This window comes from Lonchura striata, chromosome 3 (genome assembly GCF_046129695.1).
Source record: "Lonchura striata isolate bLonStr1 chromosome 3, bLonStr1.mat, whole genome shotgun sequence".
Taxonomy (NCBI): Eukaryota; Metazoa; Chordata; class Aves; order Passeriformes; family Estrildidae; genus Lonchura; species Lonchura striata.
The window spans coordinates 10,527,501-10,552,178 of NC_134605.1; the positions used below are offsets into that span (position 1 = coordinate 10,527,501).

Consider the following 24,678-nt stretch of genomic DNA (forward strand, 5'->3'; position numbering starts at 1 on the left):
CTTTATCCAAATCTGTAGCCCCCAAGATGTTGTGATACATTTGAATGTGAGTTTGACCTAAAGAGAATCATTAATTAACTGGGTGTCCTTAGGGAGTTTCATAACACGAAGTTGCAGGGTTATACTCAGAATTTCGTTGCTTATGAATGTAGAAATCAATGTGTGTTTGAGGTTTTGGGGTTTTTTGTTTCTTGAGGTTTTTTTTTAATACATATTATAACTTCTTTTGATGACACATCATTTAAGTTCCATATTTTTCAGCAAGATAGCTAACCAGGTAATTTTGTAAAGAAAAAAAAAAATTATCTGCTTAATATTCTTATTTGGAGATGGTGTACCAGAAAGGTTCATTGCAGCCCACTCATTCTCTTGGCAAAGTGGAGAAGTCTAACAGCAGAATACTGCATAAACAAGTTGACTTTTGCATGTATATATCAGAGTGTTACCCATCTAACCTTTTAAGTTTAATATTTATTATATATATATATGAATAGAGTAAAGCTAAGACCATCTATTCATTTAACTTCTATAAGAAAGTTCCTCTTGGCACAGTGTACCCAATATTTTCAGTACCCACTCCAAACAGAGAGGAAACAAAAAGGAAGTGTTAAGAATCAACCTAGTGCAAAAAGCAATGACTGATAGGGGAAGACATCACCTGCAGATGGCAACAGAAGTGGGGAAAGGAATGCTGAAGCCCCTTGAAGTTCCTAGCCTGTCTTGTGCTGAAGGTTTGAGAATTAGGAATGGAAGTTATTACAAAATGCTTACTACCTTCTGCACCAGAATGATAACCTCCATACTCTCAGTGTGATTTTTAGATTTTAGATTTATTAGATACTTTTCCAATCCAGCCGTTAAGGAGATTTTTCATATTTTGTCCCCTTCCTTTCTCATTTTGTCTGTCTTAGTTCTAGTTACAGACCTACAACACTTGGCACTCTTAAAGACATTTGAAGGGGAAACAAAGAGGATGCATAACCCATTTTCAAATAGCCATATTTAATCAGTTCACCAGAGCAAGAGTTATGGGTATTTTGCCTTGGAATTGTAGGCCATTTAAATTTTGATTTGCCTGGCAAAACTCATGGTTTTGCATGCACTTCAGGATGATTATTGAGTAATGTTTAGTCAAGCTTCAGTAGCTTTTGAGCAGCTTCACAGTGCACCATCTAATAGCATAATTCCTGTCAGTGTCAGGTGTGCTGTTCTTTTCTTCTCCTTAATACAGGTGTCTCTGAGGAAAGCAAAATTAAAGTCACTCTCTAATTCCTACGTCTGACCATTTCTTTGGTGAAGACTCTAGCATCAGACCACAGATGTTGTTTTAATTGGTCTTCTGCATCACTCTATTCCCATATTTATGTATTTTGTCACATGTACATTGTCCGTCTTGTACTTTAGAATTTATTTGGTTTCATGTGATAAAGCTGATAGGGTTGAAGCCCATTTTTGTGAGGAATGTATTATCAGTTCTTAACAGGCTGAAATTCCTAGTGACTGCCTCTGGTAGGGTTGGCTCCAAGACTGTTTCTACTCCCTTGCAATAGTCTAATGAATAATAGCAATCTTTTAGGGATGGCTCTGGTAAACAATATTGAGTAAAAAGGAATTTGCCAATCAGTTTTCCTGCAAAAACAGTATTTTAGTTAATGAATGTCTTCCAGTGTTTTTAACCCACATGAAGACTACATTGACTGTGCTTAGGTATCTATGGTAACTGCTAAATGTAAAAAAAAAACAATTTATGACATTAAAAACAATATGATTAATGTCAATGACATAATCCAATCAAGACATTTCCAATCTGTCTAGAGCTTCCACAGATAAAAATATTGAGTTTGAATATTTCTATGTGTTGGCTTTAAACAAATAATCTCTTTAAAGACTAATATAAACCCCATCTGTTTTCTCAGGTAGAGAAAATGTGATAAAAACTGGGACTTGACAAGATTTTGTTGAAGTTTTTCTTTGCATTTTATAAGGGGGAATCAAATTATATTTTGACTATGTAAGTTTCTAGTGTGATACCAGGAAGATCAGTATGATCATTATTTTGTAGAGATAATTGTGTGCACTTGATGTGGCTGTTTGTTACTTTTGGCTGTTCATTACTTTTCCCTAAATAATCTAGAGGGAGGTAATATATAAGTACAACAGTCACCTGAGTGATTCTGTGGTTCTTTCAATTTCCAAATGCATCACTTATGATGCCTCATGAAAGGTGACTAGAAAAACCAAAAGAATGTCATATGTCAGGCAAAAATCCTAGATCAAGTTTAGAGCTTCATTCCTTCCAAAGTATTACAACTAACTGTAATGGCACTTGACAGTATTGACTTTTTTAATATGACTTCTTTTGGCTAACTCAGCATTCTGAAAAAATAAATAGTGTTCTCCCTCTGTGATTGAAAGGGTTAAATAGTACCAATTCATTACCACTCACAAAAGGATTTATTTTCTTCTCATAAATCAGTTTTATTCTACATTTTTATTATTCCCTTGGGTCAGCTGCTCCAATTGAAATCAATACAAGTGCAAGTGACACAATCAATCTAGATATTTGATTATGGATTTGAGACTCCAAGTTCTGCTGTGTGTGTTTAGCTAGTCTCCTTCTGATAGTGTCCCTGGAGAATGGAAAATTCTTATTGGCATCCATGAATTATGGGCATAGATTCAGAAACCAGATACTGTGATAATCTCCATTTATGTACTGCTGCAGCTAGAGAAAGAATGTTCCAACCATGGAGAAGCAAATTTGAAGGCTTAAGATCTGTTTCTGATTTTTTTTTTTTTTTTACTGTAAAAAGTCCCTCATGAAATAAACTTGATAGTTTTATAATTTGTCTATAAAACCCCTCAAACACAAGGGATGAAATCAGTAACTATATGCTCTGTCATCAGTTTAAGATTACAAGTGCAGCAAATGCTTTTGATCTTAGATGTCTCATGTCAAATGTGATGTTTTGCCACTTGGATTACTAAACTGTGCTGGGACACTTCCTCCTGTTCATATCAGAATAACAGTGCTTACAGTGGAAACCTTATTGAAATTCAGAGAAGTTGGTTGTACTCACAGAATGCTTTCCAAAGTTTGGTCTAGGTCATGAGCTGCATTCTTACTGTGTCTCAAAAACACTGTGTACAGTGTGCAGAGTGGGGGGTCCAGGACTGATGCCTCCTGGTGTTATTGCAGAAGAATGGAGTTACAGTAGAGGTGAATATAATTACAGCAGAGATTTAACACTATACTGAAACACACTTTTAAGTGGAAGGTCTAAATGAGACTTAGTCAACTGCAAGACTCATTAGATGTTTCTGTGATTATGAGAGAGTAATGAGAAAAACTACAACAGTAATTCAAATCAAAAAGGTTTCTTTTTGTCAGCTTCAGCAACAATTATGGAGGTTTTTTAGTTCAAAGCCTCATGGCACTGAGCTGAAAGCTCCAAAGGGTAGATGAGACCACACACTGAAGATTCCTTCCTGCCTGCCATCCTGACAAAGCCTAATCTTGGCTGCAGTCATTAACCATCCATGGGGTCTGTGCTAAGTTTCTTGTATGAGCTCTCACATCAAGCTGGGGGCTTTATTCATATTTCAGTCCGTAGAATTAATGAGCACATAAATGCACATTACTTAGTGTTTGTAACACTAATAATCACTTATTTCTACTGACAGGAACATGCTTTCATCATAATGATTGCCCCTGCTTTGCCTTAGGGTTCTTGAAGTGTTCTGAAAATTTTCATAGAATCATAGAACAGCTGAGGTCAGAGAGCACCTCTAGGGAACAACCAGTTCAAGCTCTCTTCTCCAAGCAGGGTTAGTTGGAGCACATTGTCCAGGAGAGTGTCCAACTGGCTTTTGAGTATCACCAAAGTTGGAGATCCTGAGCAACTTGTTCCAGTGTTTGACCAATGTCAAAGTGAAAAAAGGTTTTATTATAGTTTGAATTTTTTGTATTTTCTGTATGTATTCATTGTGTTTTGTTCTGCTGCTGTCCATTGCTGAGAAATGATTGGCTACTTTATGCCCTCACAACAGATATTTTTAATATTTTGTGCATTTCTAAGATCCTTCCTCCTCTTAGGCTGAACGACCTCAGTTCTCTCCAACCCTTTTTGTGTGATATATTCTTCACGGCTTTAATCATCTTTGCACTCCAGTAAGTCCACTTTTGTGTTATGCTGGGGATCCCAGAACAGGATGAACTCTCCAGATGTGTTTCACCAGGCTGAATAGAGAGGAGGAATTCCCTTCCAGTGCAGCCAGGCAGAGTACATACAGACAGTGTCTGTATGTCTCAAGACAATCTAAGATAGCTCTACCAAATCTGAGTCTGTAAGAAGCCTCTTTGAGTGATGACTTCAGTACCAGTCAGAAACTAATAGTCAGAAACTGGATCTTCTAGGCTTCATATTTCTGCTGTATGTGCCAACACAGATTTTGATCTTGTTCTTCAAATATTTTCCATTTCTCAGTTTTAAAACTAAAGGCTGCTTTTAATTCCCAGGGGAAAAGGAAAAAGATAAAGTTTTTTAATGCAGATAATGTGAAACTCTTCTTATTTACAGGAAAACTAATATTTTGGATTAATATTTTTTCCAGTTCCCCCAGCACTTTTAAATTATCCATTTTGACTCATTTAGCAACTCCTCCTAGCCCATGAGAATGAAGTTTTCATGTGTTGAGAGTCTTTAAGTTTTGAACTCAGTTTGATGGACTGTGACCATATGTCCATAGGAACAATACATCTGTCAGTCAGGAGAACGGGAATAAATAGTGGTTCAAGACATTGAGGCAAAAAAACAGCAGTATGCTCATCTGAAAAAAAGAAAGAAAAAAAGCAAACAAAAAAAAATCCTCCAAAACAGAGTGCCAAAACATATAAAAACAAACCTCGTCTCAAAACATAAAAACCTCCCAATAGTTTGTTGAAAAGGGGGGTATGGCATCAAAGCCAAACTATTTCACAAGTCAATATAACAATTGAGATGACAATTTGAGAACAGTTCATTATTACAGTTCTTAAGAAAAGAGAGTTGCCAATAATGCCAAGAATGTATTTTAGCTGGTTTTCTACTGGCATAATCAAACTAATGGAAAGTGATATTTTTTATTCTAAAAACTCTGTTAGAAACAATGGGAAAGGAAGAGATGGAGAAAAAAAAAGCTGGGAGGAAAGGAGCTTTTGTGGTAGTTAATGAGGTTGAAGAATAGGCAAAACTAACAGGCAAAAGAATGAGCTAAGACACAAAGAAGCATCCATATTCACAGAATTTGCCACCAAAGATGTGGTGTCAAAGAGACACAAATTAGCTGTATCTTAAATAGGGATAAAAACTGGTGACAATGAGGATGAGTTCAGGGAAAAAAGGCCAAAAAGGTGAATTCTTGTTTCATTTTTATTTTGCTGTTCTAATCTTATTAACTTTTTCTGTGGCCCAAGGTATAAGGCTTAACCTCTGTGTGCTCACAGTCATATAAAGCTCATAAAACCAACTGTAAGTGTTTGTGATAGTTAACTAAGTAATCTGTGTATAGATCCTCACATGACCTCTTCATTGAGCTGGATTTTTACTACCTTTAGTCTTTGACTAGTCTACACTGGTAATAGTTCTGCTTCTCTCTGCTTGAATATAATGTAAAAGGTTATCAGGACATAATGGAGCTATATGTAAAGTATGGATTGGTATTAATCACAAATGCAATGATATTAATAGAATTACTTGGTATTTGCCCACATTTGTGAAAAATGTGTCTTTCTCTGTTTAATACATAAAAAGGAAACATCTCAATTTATTACCTTTTCCCTTAAAAACATAAATTTTGACCCTGATGGAAAGAGTACCTTTAAATATGCCCAAATTTGGGGGCAAAAAAAGTTCTTAAATGCAAGATGAATATGCTTAGTTTGTATTATTTCTTTGCCATGAAAATGGTTTCCTGTTGTACCATTTCCTGCACTCCTCACAACCTTTGTTACATGAATAAGATATCAGGATACTAATGACTAATATACAGTATTCTGTGTCTGCTGCTGCTATACTGTACTGCTGTGACCTTTGCAATATTATGTATTCTGATTGGCTGCGCATTTCACCTCTTCCCCACAAGTTAATAAGGCTGTAAAAAGGAGAGAACTTGAAATCGCCAGCCAGTCAAATTACAGAATATTGAAAAGGTCAGAACAGTACAGCACACAGAAAAAAAATTATGGAATATATGAGGCATTAAAATTCTTGTGACAATGATTATAACAAGAATGGAAAAGGATACCCATTTATGTTATTTCAATCTAGTGAACCCCATACGGTGACGGACCCAGGACAGCAGTAATTTACGTGCCACTGCCTCATAGGAGCTTAATTCACCTATTTACAGGGGTGCTCAGTAACAGAAATGCATATCTGCTTGGGAGTCCCCTGCAGGGTGCCCATCCACTCGGAGCCATCCTGAACCTTCAAGTACAGACACTCACCATCTAGAGTGCTCTTTGAAGCTTAGCACTTTTTTAGGGATTTTGAATGCAATATATGTGTTTGTGCGTCTGTGTTTCAACTATGCATCACTTTTTAGTATGTTTATGGATATTCTTTAGCTCTCATTTCTTCATATGGATCTTTTCCTGAAAAAGACATACTTCGATCAGGTATAAACTGGGAACAGCAGAAGTATTTCTCAATTAGCCTTAGGCAAAGAAGTCCCACAGATAATTTTGGAGAGTTATGAAGAACTGAGCAGGAGACCTAATAAAAGAAAAAAAACATAATTATGGAAAAATATGAAAAGATTAAGGAGGTTGGGGAAGCCCTTCATTCTGCAAAGGATTTAGGTTTTCTTAAGAAGTTATACAGACTAGACTCTCTGAGCCCTCTCCTGTTGGGACTTATCTTTTTGTGCAGGTGTTTCCATGCCTTAAGCATTCGTGGATGTGGTGAGCCATTCATGGATGTGTAGGAGTCTGTTTTCTGCTCCTTTAGGCTGTTCATGTTAACAGAATTGTGGGGGAAACTTGCTTGTTGGGGTGCTGGTGTCTGTTCATGGCAGGAATCAGAAGGCAGAAGTGAGGAGGTGTTCTGGTACGAAGCGCTTGTCTCCAGTAGAACAATGGCTCTTAGGACTTTACAGTGTCTGCAGTGACTGCTGTTTGGATCTGCAATGGACTTGCCTTTGGGCTGCAGTGGGACGTGTGGGCAGCATGGAGAGAAAAACACCCAAGAAAATTGAACATAGGGAGGCCTCATCCACTTATACTCACAAATTGGGTCCACGCTGAGGCAATCTGGGCAGGAATGGCACGGAATGATATGGCAGGGTTATCGCTGTATCGCTTTCTGTCAGGCTGAACCTATGTGCCTGCATTTTCCAGCCCACTGAAAGCACAGTTTAGGCAGTGAGAAGTAGCAAAGCTCCATATTGCAAGTCAGCTACAGCAAGACCTGCATTTTAAAATGTTCTTCTAATATTTTACTTGCTGGCAGCAATAAGTTCCTTGTTTGGAAATTGGTATAAAACACCTTTGTCTGTGTAAAATTTGGGCTAGAAAACTTGCAAGTATTCTTTAGATTTTTATTAGAAGCAATGAAAAATTTTGAGCTGCTATGTTGTCTATCTCATTGTAAATTTGCAAGTTCATTTTTGAGCTGAATAAAATGGTTATGTAATTACATACTTCTCCTAATTATTGGGTAATTATATACTTCTTATAATTGCCGAGTAATCACTCTGCTATAACTAGAATTTAATGTTACAACTAATTGTATAATTACTGTATATTAATGTTGTTATCCAGGCAACTTGGAATAGAGTGTTATCCTTTTAATTCATTTTCTGTTACTTGAAACTGTGTTTTTAAAATATAGTATAGTTAGCCACTGGAAGAAAGATTAAAAATGGAATAAAAGTATCAGCAGAGGAAGTACATGTTTTCCTACCAGGCTCAGGTGGATGAAATTAAAATATTAACAAGTTAAATCTGTACTGTTGATAGGAAAAAAAAATCATTTTCACATTAATTTGGCATATATAAATTGCTGTTAGACAATTTCTTTTATGCTTGAGGTTTGACTCTAGCCAATGTGCTGATCTGTTAACACTATATTTTTAAACTTTCCCAGACACTGGAGGTGAAACGTTTGAAAAATGTGTCTTTTTTTCCACAGCCAGCTGAGTCTTTAAGTGTTTAATATCCCTAGGACCTTAAGACTGTATAAGTCAAATTTTGTTGCATGATCTTCACAAATAATAAATCACAAAATTCACAAAAACTGTGATAGATAAGAGGAGAAATGCACTTTGTTGGACTGTATCTTCTTCCAAATCACACAATCACACAGAGGGACAGTTTCAAGGTGCAGAAGCAGGGTTTGATGCACTGTTTAAAAGCTGAGATCAAGTAATGCAGATGCATTTTTCTAGTGCTGGTTGAGTAGCCCGAGTACATAAGAGTAATCTCAGACAAAATAACTTGCCTTCTGCAGGATTCTGTATGTGGAATGTGTAAAATGTGGTTGGTCTTCTTGCATGTAAAGAAGCTTTGCCTCTATTGCTGTACCTAAACCAGGGTGACTTCAGTGAAATGCAAAATGAATCCATCAGGCTTCATGAACTCATTCTACCTTTACACTCCTGTACTCTGTGTGGTCTGCTGCTATGGTAGGCTCCAGTCCAGGTAGAATTTGAGCAATGAGGAACTAGGCTGCACGGCAGATATATATAAAAGGGTTTTGCAAACCTGTCACCCTCCCCAAAATGTAAAAAAATAAGCTTTTTGTACGTTACCAATAGAATAACTGAAAACACCAGTGCAGTTCATAAACACCAAAATAAAGGAAGGGCTTGGATTTGTACCCTAAGTGAACCAAATTGTTCATAGGAATCCCCAGATTAGAGGAAAATCCTGATCGCTTGTTGTGGTAAAATGTCATATGAGCATGACTGAAAGGTACTGCAAATACACCTTAATGCACATTATAGAAACATGGAATATTTAAAAAAATTGTTTCTGATTTAATAGCATTTCTGTTTTATTAGTTCATTTGAAACTTGCATCAAAATGAGTAGGTCCAATGAATGTCCCTTAAAAAATTAATTTAAAAATTTGTTTTTCTAGGTTTTTTGTAATTCTGTCTTATTTAGATTTTGTAAAATATTCAAATTTAAATTTTGAATCTTGTAGCTGTGACAATGTTTTAATTGGTTTGCAATATTTTTATAGCTATAGTCTGTTTACTCTCATTCTCATACCTGTGGTCTTAGACTTGTGTTATTCTTCTGTTGTTTGTAATACAGAATTTTTATTGACTTCAATGTGAGAGCTCTCCATGTAGTGATGGATAGTAATAATGATATTAATTGTTTATATTGCACTTCATATACTCAAAATATAAGATGATATTTGAGTCAGCTTGTCTCTGACATATGTGACCAAGGTCTTCATTAACTCAGAAAAATATTACTTGACATATACAGTTTTTTTATTTTCTATTCTAACTAGGTATTTTGGAAAGGTTTTGGGATTTTTTATTTTTGTAGGATAGAATATTGTCTTATCTTAACTTTGAGATCTTAAAAGGGTTGCAAAGGACATGTAGGTTGCTGTGGTGTCCTTTGATGATTTCAACTGATAAACTGAGTGCTTCAAATCCTTGTTTTGTCTTTGAGAGAACTGCAGGCCATGCTGTAAAATCTGTTACTGCAGATGACTGTTATGCATGCAGTGGAATTAGCTTATCAACTCCTAAGTTAAGCATTTTTTCAGCAAATTAAAAAAGTTTTGCCAGTCTTTCATGAGAGTTATAATTGATATTTGGAATGTGCAGTTATCACAGAACTGTTCTGGAACTTCTGTTTGCTGTACATAGCAATCAGCTTTGCAACTGGTTGGTTTGTGTATTGGTGTGTTTATTTCCCAAGACATACAAATACCACAAACTGTTGGCAGAAGGAGAAGAAATTGTGAATAAAAAGTTTTCTTCCTAACAGATCAAAAATATGTGTGTGTTACTGGTATAAATAGCAACTCTTCATTAGAGTTGAGAAATAAGACTTGGTTCATAAAGACAGTGAATTGTAGCAGATGCAAGGTCTAACATTTGTTCTTCCACCCCCCCCCCCACTTGTTTTTCCATAACAGATAATGCTAATTATTCTATTGTAAATGATACTCGGATGTTGTGCAGCAGCAAGGAATTCAATATATGGGTACCCATTAAAGGACTGATTCCATTTTCTAACTACACAGTACAAGTGAATGCATCCAACAGCCAAGGCAGCTTGATAAGTGATGCTATAACCATAGTCATGCCTCCAGGAGGTAAGTATGAAAAAGTGCTTTTTCTGTGTATGTAACAATTACACAAACACTCTGTTCAACAAAAGCATTATTTATTATCACAGCTGAGGACTGAAGTTCAGAAGAATATGTTTGTATTAGTAGTTCTTATAAAATTGGTTTTTTTGGCTTCTAATTTGTCACTTTGTTCCCTTTAAGAACTAGAAAATGAAAGTACATAGTTATGTAGTTAGCATATTATGAAGGTGAGAAGTGCATTCTGTAATTCATTTTTTTTCTGTGAATGGTAGTGTATTCTGGCATGGACAGCTAATCTAGCCTAAGAATATAGAGCAATTCACCTGCATTTTGTAATCTGTTTTAGAGTAAAAGTTGTAAGTGCTGACAAGGAGCACTTACTGGATAGACTTAGAGAATTTGTTTAATAATAGTAATATGAACCATTGGCAATATATTGAGTCAGAATCCACAAAATAATGTAGCTGTAAGAAAGTCAATTACAATGCACTGATTTACAGTGAATTAGGTTGTAAACCAGTCTGGATATTATCTTCATAACAATTTGAAGCAAGAGAGTTGAGCAAATATGCCCTAAACATTGCACAATGATTTGTTTTGTGGCTTTGTTGTTGTTTAGTATTTTTTCAAGAGAGCTTACATTTATAGCTGATGTAGATGTGCTGCTTTTGCCTATTCTTTTCATGGACATCCTAGCTAATTAGTTTTCGTTAAATAAATGTCAATGGATACAATTAATTTAAGACAATTTTGAGTTTTTAAGTGAGAGTCCAACAATACTTGATTTTGAGAGATGTGTGGTGTAACTTTTGAGCAAGAACAGTGTAGAGGGACATACATACAAATTTTTGAAAGCAAATTTGAAAGCAAAAGAAAAGAAAAAAATAGGAAAGAAAAATCCCTGCAGTAAGGATAAACCTTACAGTTCCAAAAGAGTCATGAAACAACATGATTGCAAACAGATGGATTAGGTTTGAGGACTTCAGAAAAGTGAGTAAATACAACACAAAGTTTTTATGACAGATTGCTGAGGAACAAGGGAAAAGTCAATTCCCAGCACATTTTATACTTTTCCAATCTGATCATCAAGTTGCACCTGCTATTAACAAATATATGCTTTCAAATAATAATAAAACTATATCTGAGTTTTAGTGCTCCTTTAAGACTGAGCAGTAAGACACTGATATTTCTAGCTCTAATGTCACATGTCAATTTTGCTTAGCAAAATTTAGTTGTGAAATTTTCACCGAATGACAAGGTAAAGAATCTTTGAAGATAAGCAAGGATGTGCACAAGTTTATGACAACCATTAAGATACACTTTCTTTCATCATTAGATTGTTGTTGATTACAATTAGAAAACTTATAGCTTTGAAATTATCTTTTTTATGACCTTGTGGTAGTTTAAAAGCAATACCTCATTGGTTAAATAGGTTTTAGTTCATGCTTCCTTTTAGTTAATGATCTGAAAACATATTATCCTGATTTACACATAAAATCATGCTGAAAAGCATGTGGCATTCACTAGGATATGTGTGTTTAAGTAGAATTAAATTAGCAGTGAGAGTTATTAAAGAAATCTTCCATACTATTGTCCAGTGGACTGTGATCTGTAGAGAAATGAATAATAAATGAAGCAGTGCATATGAGAGAAGTGCTCTCTCACACGCTGTGTTTTCTCTATATGTGTACACATGTGCAGACACACACGTGTGTATCTAGGACAATATAGGTTTGCTTTACTATGATCTTTATTATAATGAGCCTTTGAGTGTTATACAATTCCATTGTGTGCTAAATTATGAGCATAATGGTAATTTTACACCAGGCGGTGTTCAGTGCTTTCACACTTTCTAAATCATGAAATGAAATCTAGATGCTACTTAAAAAAGAAAGAATTTTATTTTTTCCCTTCAGTGGCCAAGATTTCACTCAGACAGAAGTTTTGTTTGATCAAAAAGTAAAGAAGGTTTCATGAGGTATAAAAGCACAGCTTTTTAATGAATATTAAAATGTACCATTCTCTTTTCAAGGATACCAAAATATTACTCTTTAAGATATCTACAATGTGGGGACTAATTCATGGAGCTTGATGGAAGATTGTCTAAGAGGGAGAGCGATAGAGGACAAAGGAGTATTCAATTTTGAAGTTATTGCCAAATGCTGTTTTACAATTATGATACAGTTTTTTTTCCAACACGCATTTCTTTTGTTCAATTTTTTTTAGATTTAAAACCCATTGCACACAATATAAAGCACACCAAGTCTTTAGTGTTACCTGATTGAATATATCTTAATTTCTTATCAAGCTGATTTGCCATGCTTAAAGTCAACACTAAAAAAAACTATCTTAGAAATAAGGAATTTCTTTTATCTACGCTCTCAACTAAAATTGCAGTGCAGGTTCAAGAGTTCTTGGAAAGACTAAAAAAATAAAAACTGAATCCAAATGGTAATCCATAAATATGAAACTTTCTTTTGACCCTTACCCTGAAGTGGTCTGGAGTTACTAATGGGGTTAGGATTTCAACTCTTAATGGGACTTTGTGCATTAGTGTTTGGTATGCATGGAATTCAGCATTCAGTTTAATAAGTGGTTGACATTGGTGATGTCCCTTAATTTGCTTAAATCTAATTGGCTCTTTTATCAGTCAAACCTGTATGGATTGGCAATTGATCAGAAAGGGTCAGCCATGACTGTGCATGTACTTAAATGCTGGAACCACCAGTTAAAATCACTGTTGCATAATAAGAAGCTGAAACCATGAGAACAAATGATCTTCAGAGTCAGAAAGCAAAAGAAAGAGAAGTTTTCCAGGATGTTCAAGTTCAGAACAAAGGCATTATGGAGTATATAAATTTTAAATACACTGCTTTTTGCCTCAAGACTTAAAGCTTTTTTTTCCAGATGAACTGAAATCTTGTCTGAAACTGTCTTTGTTACATCAAAGAACTGCATAGAAAGCTAAAAGAGATGGAAGAAGCATAAAAGGGCATAGTTTAAAATGATTAGTGACAAATTTCATACTGCAAAGGTAGAAGTAAATTTTTTTGAGTTTTATATTTTTTCCAGAAAGAATAAATTTGTTCTATTTATCTTGTCCTAAACTGCTTTGGTAGAAGCTGTAAAAAAATAATATTCTAGCCAGTGCTTCACATTAATTTGAGGATGCCAGGCAGTAAAAGATCTGGAAAACAAATTGTTTTAGAATTAATTGAATTAGATAAATGAATTGAAGTGATAGAAAGGATATAAAACTGCAAAATTCTGTGACAAAACCTTTTGCACAGAGTTCTTGGTTATACATTTTTCTCCTAAGTGAGTGCTACTTTTGATGTAGCGGCACATAGAAGACCCCATTATTTTAGAATTGCTTTGTAATAAGGAATGGTGAGCTAGCAGAAGGGAAATTTGCAATCATTGCTGATAATAGCTTAGACTCTAGTTAAATCCATTTATTCCCTTCCTCTGGCCCCCAAAGCCTGAGTATGGAAGGGAATAGGAAGATGGATTATGTTGAATAAATAGATGCAAAAAGAAGGACAGACTGCTGCTCTGATGGGAAGGAGAGAGGTGGGGTCTCAATAGTCCCCTTCAAAGCAGGACAAAGGACTGGATTTCCAAAGTCATGACAGGAGGTCTGAAGAGGGGTTTGGATGGTTGTTCTGTACCACATTGCAGAGTTGACTCTCTGTGGATTCTTATACTGGAGATTACGAACCATTAACTTAGTGCTGATTTATCTACAGAAAAGAACTTCAAAGAATTGATACATCCTGTGTAAAGCATATAAGGAAAGATACTTTAAAAAAAAAAAATCTGCCTAAGTAGTGAAGTGCCTCTTTAAACTGTGCCATGATTTATTAAGTATGTTGTTCGATTATGTGCCCTGTCTGTGATTTGCTCAACATAGGAATGTCTAGCAGGGAAAGATGCAAGATTTTGCCTTAGACTTTTAAGCCCCTGCCCCTTGCAAGTCCTTTCTTTCTGTGTGGAATGCTGCATGCCACTGCCTGGGCTTGTTCTCAGCAACAAAACTTGAGCCTACATACCTGTAGCTGTTGGTATTTGCTCAATATCTACAGGAGATGGTGTCCTGCAACCAGAGGGTTCCAGCCACTGTTGGCTTAAGTTGCAACCCCTCAGAGACTGGATACTGAACCTCATCACAGGACCACTGATCTAATTATGCAAATAAGTAGGAACCACATAATACCACTTATATTCACATCTGAAAGCATTTGGTTGTGGAGGTTGATCACGGAAGCCAGCAGGTCTCCTTAGAGGAATGAATATTCAATAAACAAAGAAAACTGATGCTAAGTCAGAATTATGTTGGAAGAAAAATCAAACTTGAATATGCTAGAATTTTTCCTGTGAGACAGATTTGTTTTCCTATGTTTCCTAGTATCACATTGTGTGACACCATAAAATTTGTTTTGAAAGAATGTCCTTTGCTTCAAATTTCAGGTATTTGAGGCACCACTTTCTTTTCTCTTTTCCTTCTCCTCATTTTCCTCTCTCTCCCTTCTCTTTTTAGAGAAAAATCCAAAAGAAAGAATCCAAGAGGATTCTTTTGTTCTTTGTCTTCTGTGTTAACAGAAAGTTCTTGGTGAAATATTGTGACCATATATTTTCTACAGGTACTTTAAGGAGAGACCAGGGTAAAGTGGGGAGGGGGAAAAGCTCTCCTGCATCTCTCATCAATGACCCAGCTAATTACAAAGGGTCAGTAGCAAGCTGTGTAAATTGCCCATTCCAGTTCCTTTTGTCCAGAAAGATGATTTCATGGGGATATAAGGGTAGGATTCCAAAAGTGCTTGTGTAGGAAACTTGAGAGTTTCTGTTCTACTGAAACAGTAATTCTGAAACAGTAATTCTTCTCTAATCTCTACAGTATAGAACTGTCATTTTCATTAGTGCTACTTTCCTCTGTTATTCCCCTCTCCTAGGGCTGTTCAGCACACCTTTCAGTGAGCTCATACTGTAGCTATTTTGATTTTCAGTGGGTATTTTCCATGGCAAGAGGCAAGAGAAGTCTCATTCCTGAACAGTTGTGTCTTCAAACTCTGGCAGTGGGAGGCACAGAGGTGCCCTCTTTGCTCACTTTTCTAACTTGCAGCCAGTTGAGGCTCAGCCTAACTACACACATTACAAAGGTTGCTTTAAATTGAAGCTTAATGTAAGTCCCTACTCATAAACCTGAGGATTTCTGCCAGCAGGCACTGACAGTCCAGCTGTGTCCTTTTCTTCTGACTGCCTCCTTCTCTTTGCCTTTGCACCCTGTGCTTTTGGGGCTGGGCAGATCTCGCATAGTTCAGACTGTGGTCATTCCACACTCCAGACACAAAGAACCTGCATTTATCAGCTCCTCAGTTCCTTTGTCTCTTCTAGAGCAGCATAAAACAGCTGGGACAAGAAGATCAATCCAGCAATTTTAGTTGCCTGGAAGAACATGGATGTGTTTTGCTTGCTTAGGGAGAGCCAGATGAGACAGGGAGAACTGTGCAGCAGCTAATTGATCGTCTGTAAGCAGGCAATTAACCTCACTGAAGAGGTCTCACTCAGGTCTTTCCAAAACCTTAGCCCTAGAGTGGGATCCAGACTGTGCTTAAGAGCTCTTATAGAAAGAAATCTGTATTAGGGAAAATGCCATGCTGAAAAACTACAGCTTGATTTACTTCAGAAATACCAAAGAATATATAGAAATGAGAGAAATGGGCTGTTGTGAAATTTAGAGGTAGATCATTATTTAAAACTATTACCTACTATCACATTAGTCTATTTCAGACCAACTGCAATTGTACACAGAAAAGGACACAATTTAGAAGAAGTGTGTCAATTTTATATAAACTTAAGCTTATTCATCCTTAGGCTTTTTTTACTTGTGATTTTTCTTTTCATTCTGAGCAAATCTGAACTAGATTTTTGAGAACTAACTGAAGTCAGCGATGCTTGTGTGATAAGTTAGGCTGTGCTGAAGGAATTCTACAATAAAATGCTGTTGAAATTCCTGGTTAAAACATACAGAAGACATTTGAAAAATCACAACATTAATTTTGTCTTTAGAAACATTTCACAGATATATGTAAGTACAAGGAACTGGATCATTTTTTGTGTTACTTTGCTGCAATGATTTGCACTGCTTTTCTAAAAAGCTCATGTTTTTATACTTTCTTTTTTTGACAACTCCTGCCCATATAGGTTTTGGAATAAAATTTCATTTCCATTAACTCTCAGCACAGGCAGATATCTGTGAGTTTTTTGTTTGCTCATTGGTTTGCTAGGTTTTTTTTTGGTCAGGTCATTCTGTACTTTTACACTTGAAGCATCTAGATTATGGAAGTTAGCCTGCTGATCATAAAACATTTTTGTAAAGAGGCAAGGTTTGAAGGCTTGACCCACTTTGCACAGTTCACAAAGTTTTGAAGTTCCTCTGCCTGCAATGAACTCTACACCTACAGCACAGTTCTGTCACCCTGTTACATATTTGTCATGTTAACATATTAGGGAAAAAAGTTTAATGGGGGTGGGGGGGAAGGGAATTTAAGGGGTTTTTTTTAAGACCTTGCTGAGATTTAAAGGTACAGGAAATCAGATTACTGTTCTTTTCTTCTCTTTAGCTAGGGAAAAAATTAAAGATAATCTTTCTTAAACATCATGGCCATAAAGGTACTTTTGCATTTTTCTGCTGGTTCTGTATACAGTTAAAATTACAGTTAGTAACTACATTTTGGGAGTTTTCTCTGGAGTTTGGAAAAGGATCTGAAATGGAATTAAAAGTATCTGAAACTTTATATCCGAATTCTTAAAACACTTTGCAGAAAATAAGTATTTTTCCTTCATATAGCTAATTATTTGTTCTGGTAACATTTTAAGTTTGACTTTCCTTACTTTTTCTTACTGTAGTACTCCTTGTTCTGTTACATCTATGTTAGCTTTAGCTTAGTTGGCTGAGTACCTGAGTAGAAATAAACTTCTCTATAAAGGCAGAAAAAAGGAGAGAAAATTGATGTTGAGTGAAAATTAGTGAGTAGAGTCACCACTTCTCCTCTGGTGCTCCTGTAAGGCAGTGTTGGTGTGTGCTCCCTCTTTCTTTCAACAAAGGCAACTAGAAGAGTCTATAGCCCTTAATGGTTGATTCTTGGAATTTAGCAGCCTTTTCTGGATGTTATTTTTTGTGTCTGCATGCATGTGCAGGTGCACAGAAAAATGTATATATTATTTCAGTATATGTGTGTTCAAGTATAATGATTGCTTTCTATCTTTTTTTATCTTTGGATCTCTATGCAGATCATGCTTTTTCCTCTGACAAAGAAATACTATGCTCTTAGATTAACTCCAGCTGAGCAAAATGAGAAAGAGAATTAATGTATTTCATGTTGCTGGGGGATATGTCCAGTATTGAATTATATTAATCCTTACTGTTTGTATACTGACCTATTTACTTTGATGATTTTTACAAATGTATCTGCTAATTCAGATTTCCAGTAGGCTTCTCAGGTGAGGATTGCTATTCCCATTTTACAGAGAGAGAGAGAGGCATGTTTTAGCAACAGAAGGAAAAAGAAAATTTTATATTCCTCCTCATGCTGGAAAGCATAATATACATGTCACAAAATTTGTCAGCCTTTTTTCTTGTCTCTTAGCTTAGGCTGGGGGATTGCCTCTCTGTGAAAGGTGTCACCATAGTTTAATGCAGCCAGTATGTACAGAGAAAATGCATACATCAGGAGTTTAGATTATCTAAAAATTTCTAATAATATTAATATATATATATAAAGAAAAGAAGTCGAATAACGGAAGAAATGGCATTATATAAAGAAAAAATACTTCTCTTTTCTGCATTTTTCTTTATGTTGAAGTTATGAGCACTCTTACATACTAAGTAGCCTGTTTGAGAGGGTTATTCATAAGAAATTGATACTGCTGTCCAAAATACTCAACTGATGGCTGTAATCTGAATTAATCAGCTGTAAATTTTCTGCGTGGAGAATTTAGCCCTATGTTTGAAAAATGAACAAAGGAGAGGAAGGTTCCTCTGGCTCTTTACTTTTTGTCAAAAGACTGAAGAAAATCTGTATTTTAGAGAGTAAGCATTGCCAAGGTATTTATTTTACTTCAACCTCTGATGAAGAGTGCATGTGTTTTGGGGTGAATGTTCTGCACTCTGTCTTGTGGCACAGAAGGCAGAACACATTCAGCCTGGTTTGGGTTTAATAAAGCACATTGGTATTAAAATGACTTTTAATCAATTAAGCTACCTGAGTTTGGGGAAGACAATGGTAGTCAAGGTCTTTTCAGTAAAAATACCTGTGAGCAGAACATTTATTGTTGTATATTGACACACTAGCACCAATTCCAGTGAACTCATGTGTTCTTCAGTATTATCTAAGGAAATGAAGCCCAGAGATAATTAATATAAATGGGTTATTTGTTGAAAGTGTCTAGAACAGGGCATTAACTGATGGGTAGCTACTAAATAATGCTGTATGAACATTCCTATGTGGATGGCTTGGCTATAAAAGGTTGTAATCCTTTTACCCTATTCATCAGAGAAGTCAGCTGTATATTTTGAACAGATTACTTCTGTGTGGGAATAGTCTTGCCCGAATTGATTTTTATTCACCCTAAATATTAAATATTTTGCTTCAGTATATAACACCTAGATCATATTTCTGTCAATTGAAATGCTATATTTAGTGGGGAACTGTGATGGGTTAAAAACAGTCAGGGATTTCTGCCACAGTTAGGTGAAATGGAGGTGTTAGCTGTTATATTTTTTTCATAGCTTTTCTTTGTGAGAACACTGGCTGAAAAGAAAGATCTGGATCATTCATCTTGTCTCCCAGTTGCTGGGCAGTGTGTTATTTTCTGGGTTCTTAAGCAGGCAATGCAGAATACTGTCCAACTATCCTGTTGAAACTCTGCTGTTGGGTATAGGGAGAAGCCTCGTTTATTGGGGGAAAAGACAGCAGATGCTGTTGTAACTTTGGGCTGACACTTCCCAGGCTGGGGTGAGGGAGTGTGCAGGGCAGAAACACAGAGGGCAAGAGGAGAAGATGCTGAGTTCTGTGGTTCATGGCTCTGGATTCATGTTGTTCATCAGTACTGGTGCTCAGCACGAGCATCAGAATGTGATCCTATTGCTATTTTCTAATACAGCTTAATTTATTGATACCACAGCTGTTGGACTGGACCGTAACATGAAGTGACAGCCATAGCATTGCAGTTGGCATTTTGAGAAGTGATAAGAATTCTTGTTTACTCTGTAAATGTGGTAGTTCAGATTTGTCAGCCTTGGCCTCATGTGTTACATAAGAGAATAATACACAGTGTTATGTTGTCATTTTTCCTAATTAAATCAGTTTTATTTCCAGAACTAAAATTTTGATTCTTCTCTATTCCTTTGTGCAGATTACACCCCTGAGAGTTTTACATATTGATCAATGGCAGGGTTTGGTTATATAGGAAAAAAACACTCCATACTAGCAATGATGACAGATACAATGAAATTAATTCTTTGCTGTCTTCTTTGATGTACACAGATTTTCCTCATTAATATTGATGGACTTCAGAGTCACAAGCACATGTTGGGGGTGGGAGGAAGAAAGCCCCTGAATGTTGTATTTTGCTTTTTGTGGAGCTGACTATATCACTTTATGCTTAAATGTAAGGAAAGCTGCTGACAGTTTTGATATATTAAATTATAACTGAGAACTAATTCAAGGATCAAAGATGCTCTTTGGGAGACATCACTTTACTGGTAGGAAAAATCATTACCTTTTTTCCCAGTCTCATGTATTTGTACTGTATGTCTTGGAAATATCATTCCCTACAGTTTCTGAATCTTGATGTTTAATTTAACGCAAAGGTCTTTGAGCAGCACAATGGGAGGGGGGCTTCTGTTAGTGAAACCTCGTAGAAGGAAATTGAAATGTACATGTTTTTTCTCATTTATCAAAGAAGTGCAAAAATCTAAACTGACATTTTATATCAAATGAATTATGAACTGTGTACCTCGTACCTAAGGGAACAACAGCTAAATTAGACTTTTGTTAAAAAGAGACAGAGAGAATAAAAATAGGCTTTTAATAAAATATACAATCATTTTTGGTATTTTGGCTGAATCTGACATATACTATACTTTGCAGAAGAAAACTAGAGAATATAGGCTACTTCAAAGTCTATATGCTTTGAATGCCGTAGAGTGAATTGAGAAGCAGGTTAAGATGATACACAAACCAGAGTTTCTACTTAATAGATATTGTTGCTTTGGTATTTTTGTTTTCAGCCTTGTCTGACTCAGGTGAACAGGAAAAGTTAATATGCTTTGTAATAGTGTGAAGATTGGAGCAAAGTAGTATATTGTTGAGGGGGAGGTTGCTAGGGGTTTTTTTGGTTAGTTGTTTTTCTTTTTAAACTTCCATTTGTGAGAATGTGGTTGCTACTGGAACAGACTTCCAGGAGCAAAATTTTACAAGACACTCGATGGAACTTTAAGAAGACAATTTTCAAAGAATTATGCACTTGGTATTCTACTGGCGTGACTTCTACTATCTTGAGGTGAACAACATTTCTTCCAAGCCAAGACTCCCAGTCTGTAAAGTTAGAATTTTTGACTCATTTTGACACTGAGTCAAAGTCTTTTTGTGATTACCATAGATACATAAAGAATTAAGTAATAGCTGTGAACAAAAGCTAGCTCTGTGTTGCCTTGATTACTAGGAGCAGAAACTTTAGGGAATCTCTTTTCCTCTGCTTTCTGCAAGTAAGGAAGGAATTTGTGCGATGGAAGTCTGTTCTGGCTGCAGTTGTTTCGTGGCCAAATGGTACTCCAGTGACCTAGATCTCACAGATACCTGTAGGATATTCAAGATATAATAAGACTGCACCACCCACTCTGTGTAGTGGCTCCCTAACACCAGCTAATCTGTCATCTTGTCAGATCCATTTTCTCTTTATGGGCACTCTCAAGCTTGGTTTCCATCAGAAATGGTAGTATTTCACGCCATCCATTAGGTACCACAGAGAAATTTATGGATTAAAAATAACTACAGGTAATCTTATTGCAGAGCTAATTTATTTGCAGCCTGCATTGTTCTCCAGTCTGTACATACAGGGATATATAAACTGAGGCGTCTGTCAAAATGCACATCAACTGGTAGCACTGGGGGTCGTCTGTTCTTTAACAGTCCACCAGCACATCTATGCTGCAGGTTTTCCAGTATCCCATTTTCTTTACCATTCAGCTGAGGTTGCTGTATTTTCTTAGTTCCTTTTGCCACTTGGATGGAGATATAGAATCATAGAATCATTTGGATAGGAAAAGATCTTTAAGGTCATCAAGACCAACTTTTAACCTAACATGACCAGATCCACCACTAATCTGTGTCCCTAAGTGTCACTGTTGAGGCAGGGATGGGAATAAAATTACTCCAAGTTCAGAAGGCAAAGAATTAGCTTTATTAACAACTAACATTCCTCTTTTCTAACCAGGATTGCTAAGGTGAAACATGATTGGTCTCAAAGTAAAAACCTTTCACACCATTGGTGCACTATGAATACCACACGGTAGTAGAGCATATTTATAAACAATATGAACAGAAAGAGAGATAATAAATTGATTACATTCCTCTCAGACTATTTCCGAGGCTTAGACTGGCAGAAATCCTTTTCTCTCTGACTGAAATGAGAATGCCCATACCTAAGCAACACACCTGCACACCTTTTAAATGCCTCCAGACTCAGGCAGTCTGTTCCAATGCTTGGCAACCCAGTATAGCTAATAATCATCTGCTGAAGCCATATCCACTTGTACAAGTAGAATGGTGCTTTCTGGTTTTGAATATCTGGCATTATCCTTTTTCCTTCAGTCGCAGAATGAATCAATATTCAAAATTAATTTTTAAGAGATTATGCTTCAGAACAATGCATATGCTTCTTGTAACATCACCACCTCTGTGCCTTTTCCTTTTTCTTTTATCTTTATCTTCTTATACAATGTTAGATTCTCCATTTAAAGAATTATTAGGCTGAAAAATAATTAACTGGGAAATCAGCTCATGCCATCTTCTTTCCTCAAAATCGTAAGTTATCTCATTTTCAGTAAGAATTTGTTTAGTCTGATAGAGATTTGAAAACTTTTTTTGCAGAAGTTTAATCCCATTGCTGTGTATCCTTTTTTACCAGGACACACATTTCTGTGTATCCTGGGAAACCTCTGTCTTTGCAAAACTTCTGCAAAGCTGAAGATTCTAATGTGTCTATCCTTACTGTTCTTTTAACTACATAGGTTTAAACTTCCTTCCCTGGGCTTTTCCCAACCATGAGTGTTAAAATTTGAGGTTTTTTTCGTTGCTTTTGAGGAGTCTCTGGATTTCCAGAACTATCTAAGAACTGTTTAGTTTCAAACAAGAAGCTACAAACATAAAAGCCACCCTGCAGTACTCTGAAATTCGGCATCAACATTAAGATAGAGATTTTAATTTAGCCAAGAGTCTCCTCACCAGCAATCACCAGAGATGTTTCCACGAGTGTGGAAGGTACCATGCCTGCCTCTGGTTATATCTCTCTGATGCCAGATACTAATTATAAAGAACGCTGTAAGATGTTGAAGATGATGTCAAATTCTTTCATCTTTTTCCTTTGAAAAAGCAAACTAATCTAACTCAAAACTGCTAAAAGTCCAATAATAACAATAATTATTGCAATCCCAAAAAACATCCTGAACTTAATTTCTAAAGCTACTTCATGCAGGAAGCTGAAGTTGTTGCATGATGATAGGGTCTTATTCCCACTGCTCTTGCCACATCTGTTCCCTTAGGTTAAAACAGGCAGATCTGATAGTTTCTTAAAGCTGTTTTACAGAGATATTTCATTTTCCAGTAGCCAGAGTCACAGTTAATCAGCAAGAGCTGTTTGTTTGATTGCAGTTTCTGCCTGATTTTGTAAAACCGTTTCTTATGGTTTTTCTTCACAGTATTTTTTTAAAAAATAATTTTGTTATATGGCAGTTACTGGCTTGCCATCCTTTTGAACAGTGCTTTTGAATAATTAGTTTTACTATACAGTTATAAATTCTAGCCAATGTCCTTACTACAGGTATTAAAATCATTAATCATTCAGCTAATTGCTTATTGTCATTCTTTTATAGCTTTTAGAGTTTAGTAAATTTCTTGCTGAGTAAAATGGACAAACTTCCACCTAACATGGGGAAGAAACCAGGTTACTTCTTATGGAAAGGTGAGGTGACAAATCTATAGGATGTTTTTATAGTGTTGACCACAGTGAAATGTAGCATTCAGGAAAGAAGCATCCCTTACACATATTTCCACTTGAGACCCATGCCCAGGTTGCAGGTGTTGAGATTATACATGAAGAAAAGTTCATTAAAAGGAGGGGAAGGTCTGATTGTTTTGATTTTTGGTTTTGATGGTTTTGGTTTTTGTTTGGTTTTTTTTTTGTTTGTTTGTTTTTTTGGTGTTTTTTTTTTTTTTTTTTTTTTTTCTGGAACACTATTAATGAAGAATAAGTAAGCCTGCTTTGGGATTTCAAATAACAATTGTCTTAAACTTCAGGTCTGCAGGTCATAGAGTAAAGCCCAAGCTGATTTTTAGGGCCTTACCAAAATTATGCTCTGCAGCTAGGAATACCAAATAGTGAAAAACCCAGTTAGAGCTTACATACTCAACTGAGAGAACGAGAAATTTTAGATATTTTTCAAACACCTCATTTTAATTTTTCTTAATGATATTGTGCCATACAGTTAACATTAAGGATTAATGCTAAAATGGTCTTCTGAATAGATTTACAAAGCCATTTATTTTCAAAAGAAATTACAATTACAGCAGAAAGCAGAGGTATAAAACAGGAGAGATTATTAAGAGATAACAAGATATTTCTGTACCCTATTTATATTATAATTCTGAAAAGAAAATTTCACTAACACAAGGTGTGAACAAGTTTGGATTTCCTCTAAGTTTACAAAAGCTTTAAGCTACTTCTTTATATCTCTCAATTTGCTTTTTGCCAACACTTAGCTTCCTTTCTTCTGAAGATAAATGTGCCAGAGAGGGGACAGCAAGAGCGCCACCGTGAATATTTCGCATTATGTGTTCCAAATGCAAGGATGTGTACCAAATGTGATTCAATGCAAGGATGTGCATTGAATAAGGATGTATTGTCCTTGGTATATGTATTGTTGGGTGGACCTATAGCTGTAACTGAAGACAACCAGCAGTGAAATTATAAAATTAGAGCGAAAATCCAAAAATGTTCTATTCGTTCTCTAGTCATTAAGAGTGGGAGAAATAATGTGGTTGCACATATATATTAAATGAAAAAATCAGGAACAA

The 24,678-nt window shown here is 35.9% G+C and overlaps 1 protein-coding gene across 1 annotated transcript in view; it reads left to right on the forward strand.

Annotated features, from left to right (window-relative positions):
* USH2A (usherin) overlaps positions 1-24,678 on the forward strand; it is a 373,252-nt gene that overhangs the window by 203,696 nt on the left and 144,878 nt on the right. Inside the window, exon 37 of the mRNA XM_031504249.2 lies at positions 10,145-10,324. Coding sequence (XP_031360109.2) covers positions 10,145-10,324 — 180 coding nt within the window. The remainder of the gene's footprint in view (positions 1-10,144; positions 10,325-24,678) is intronic.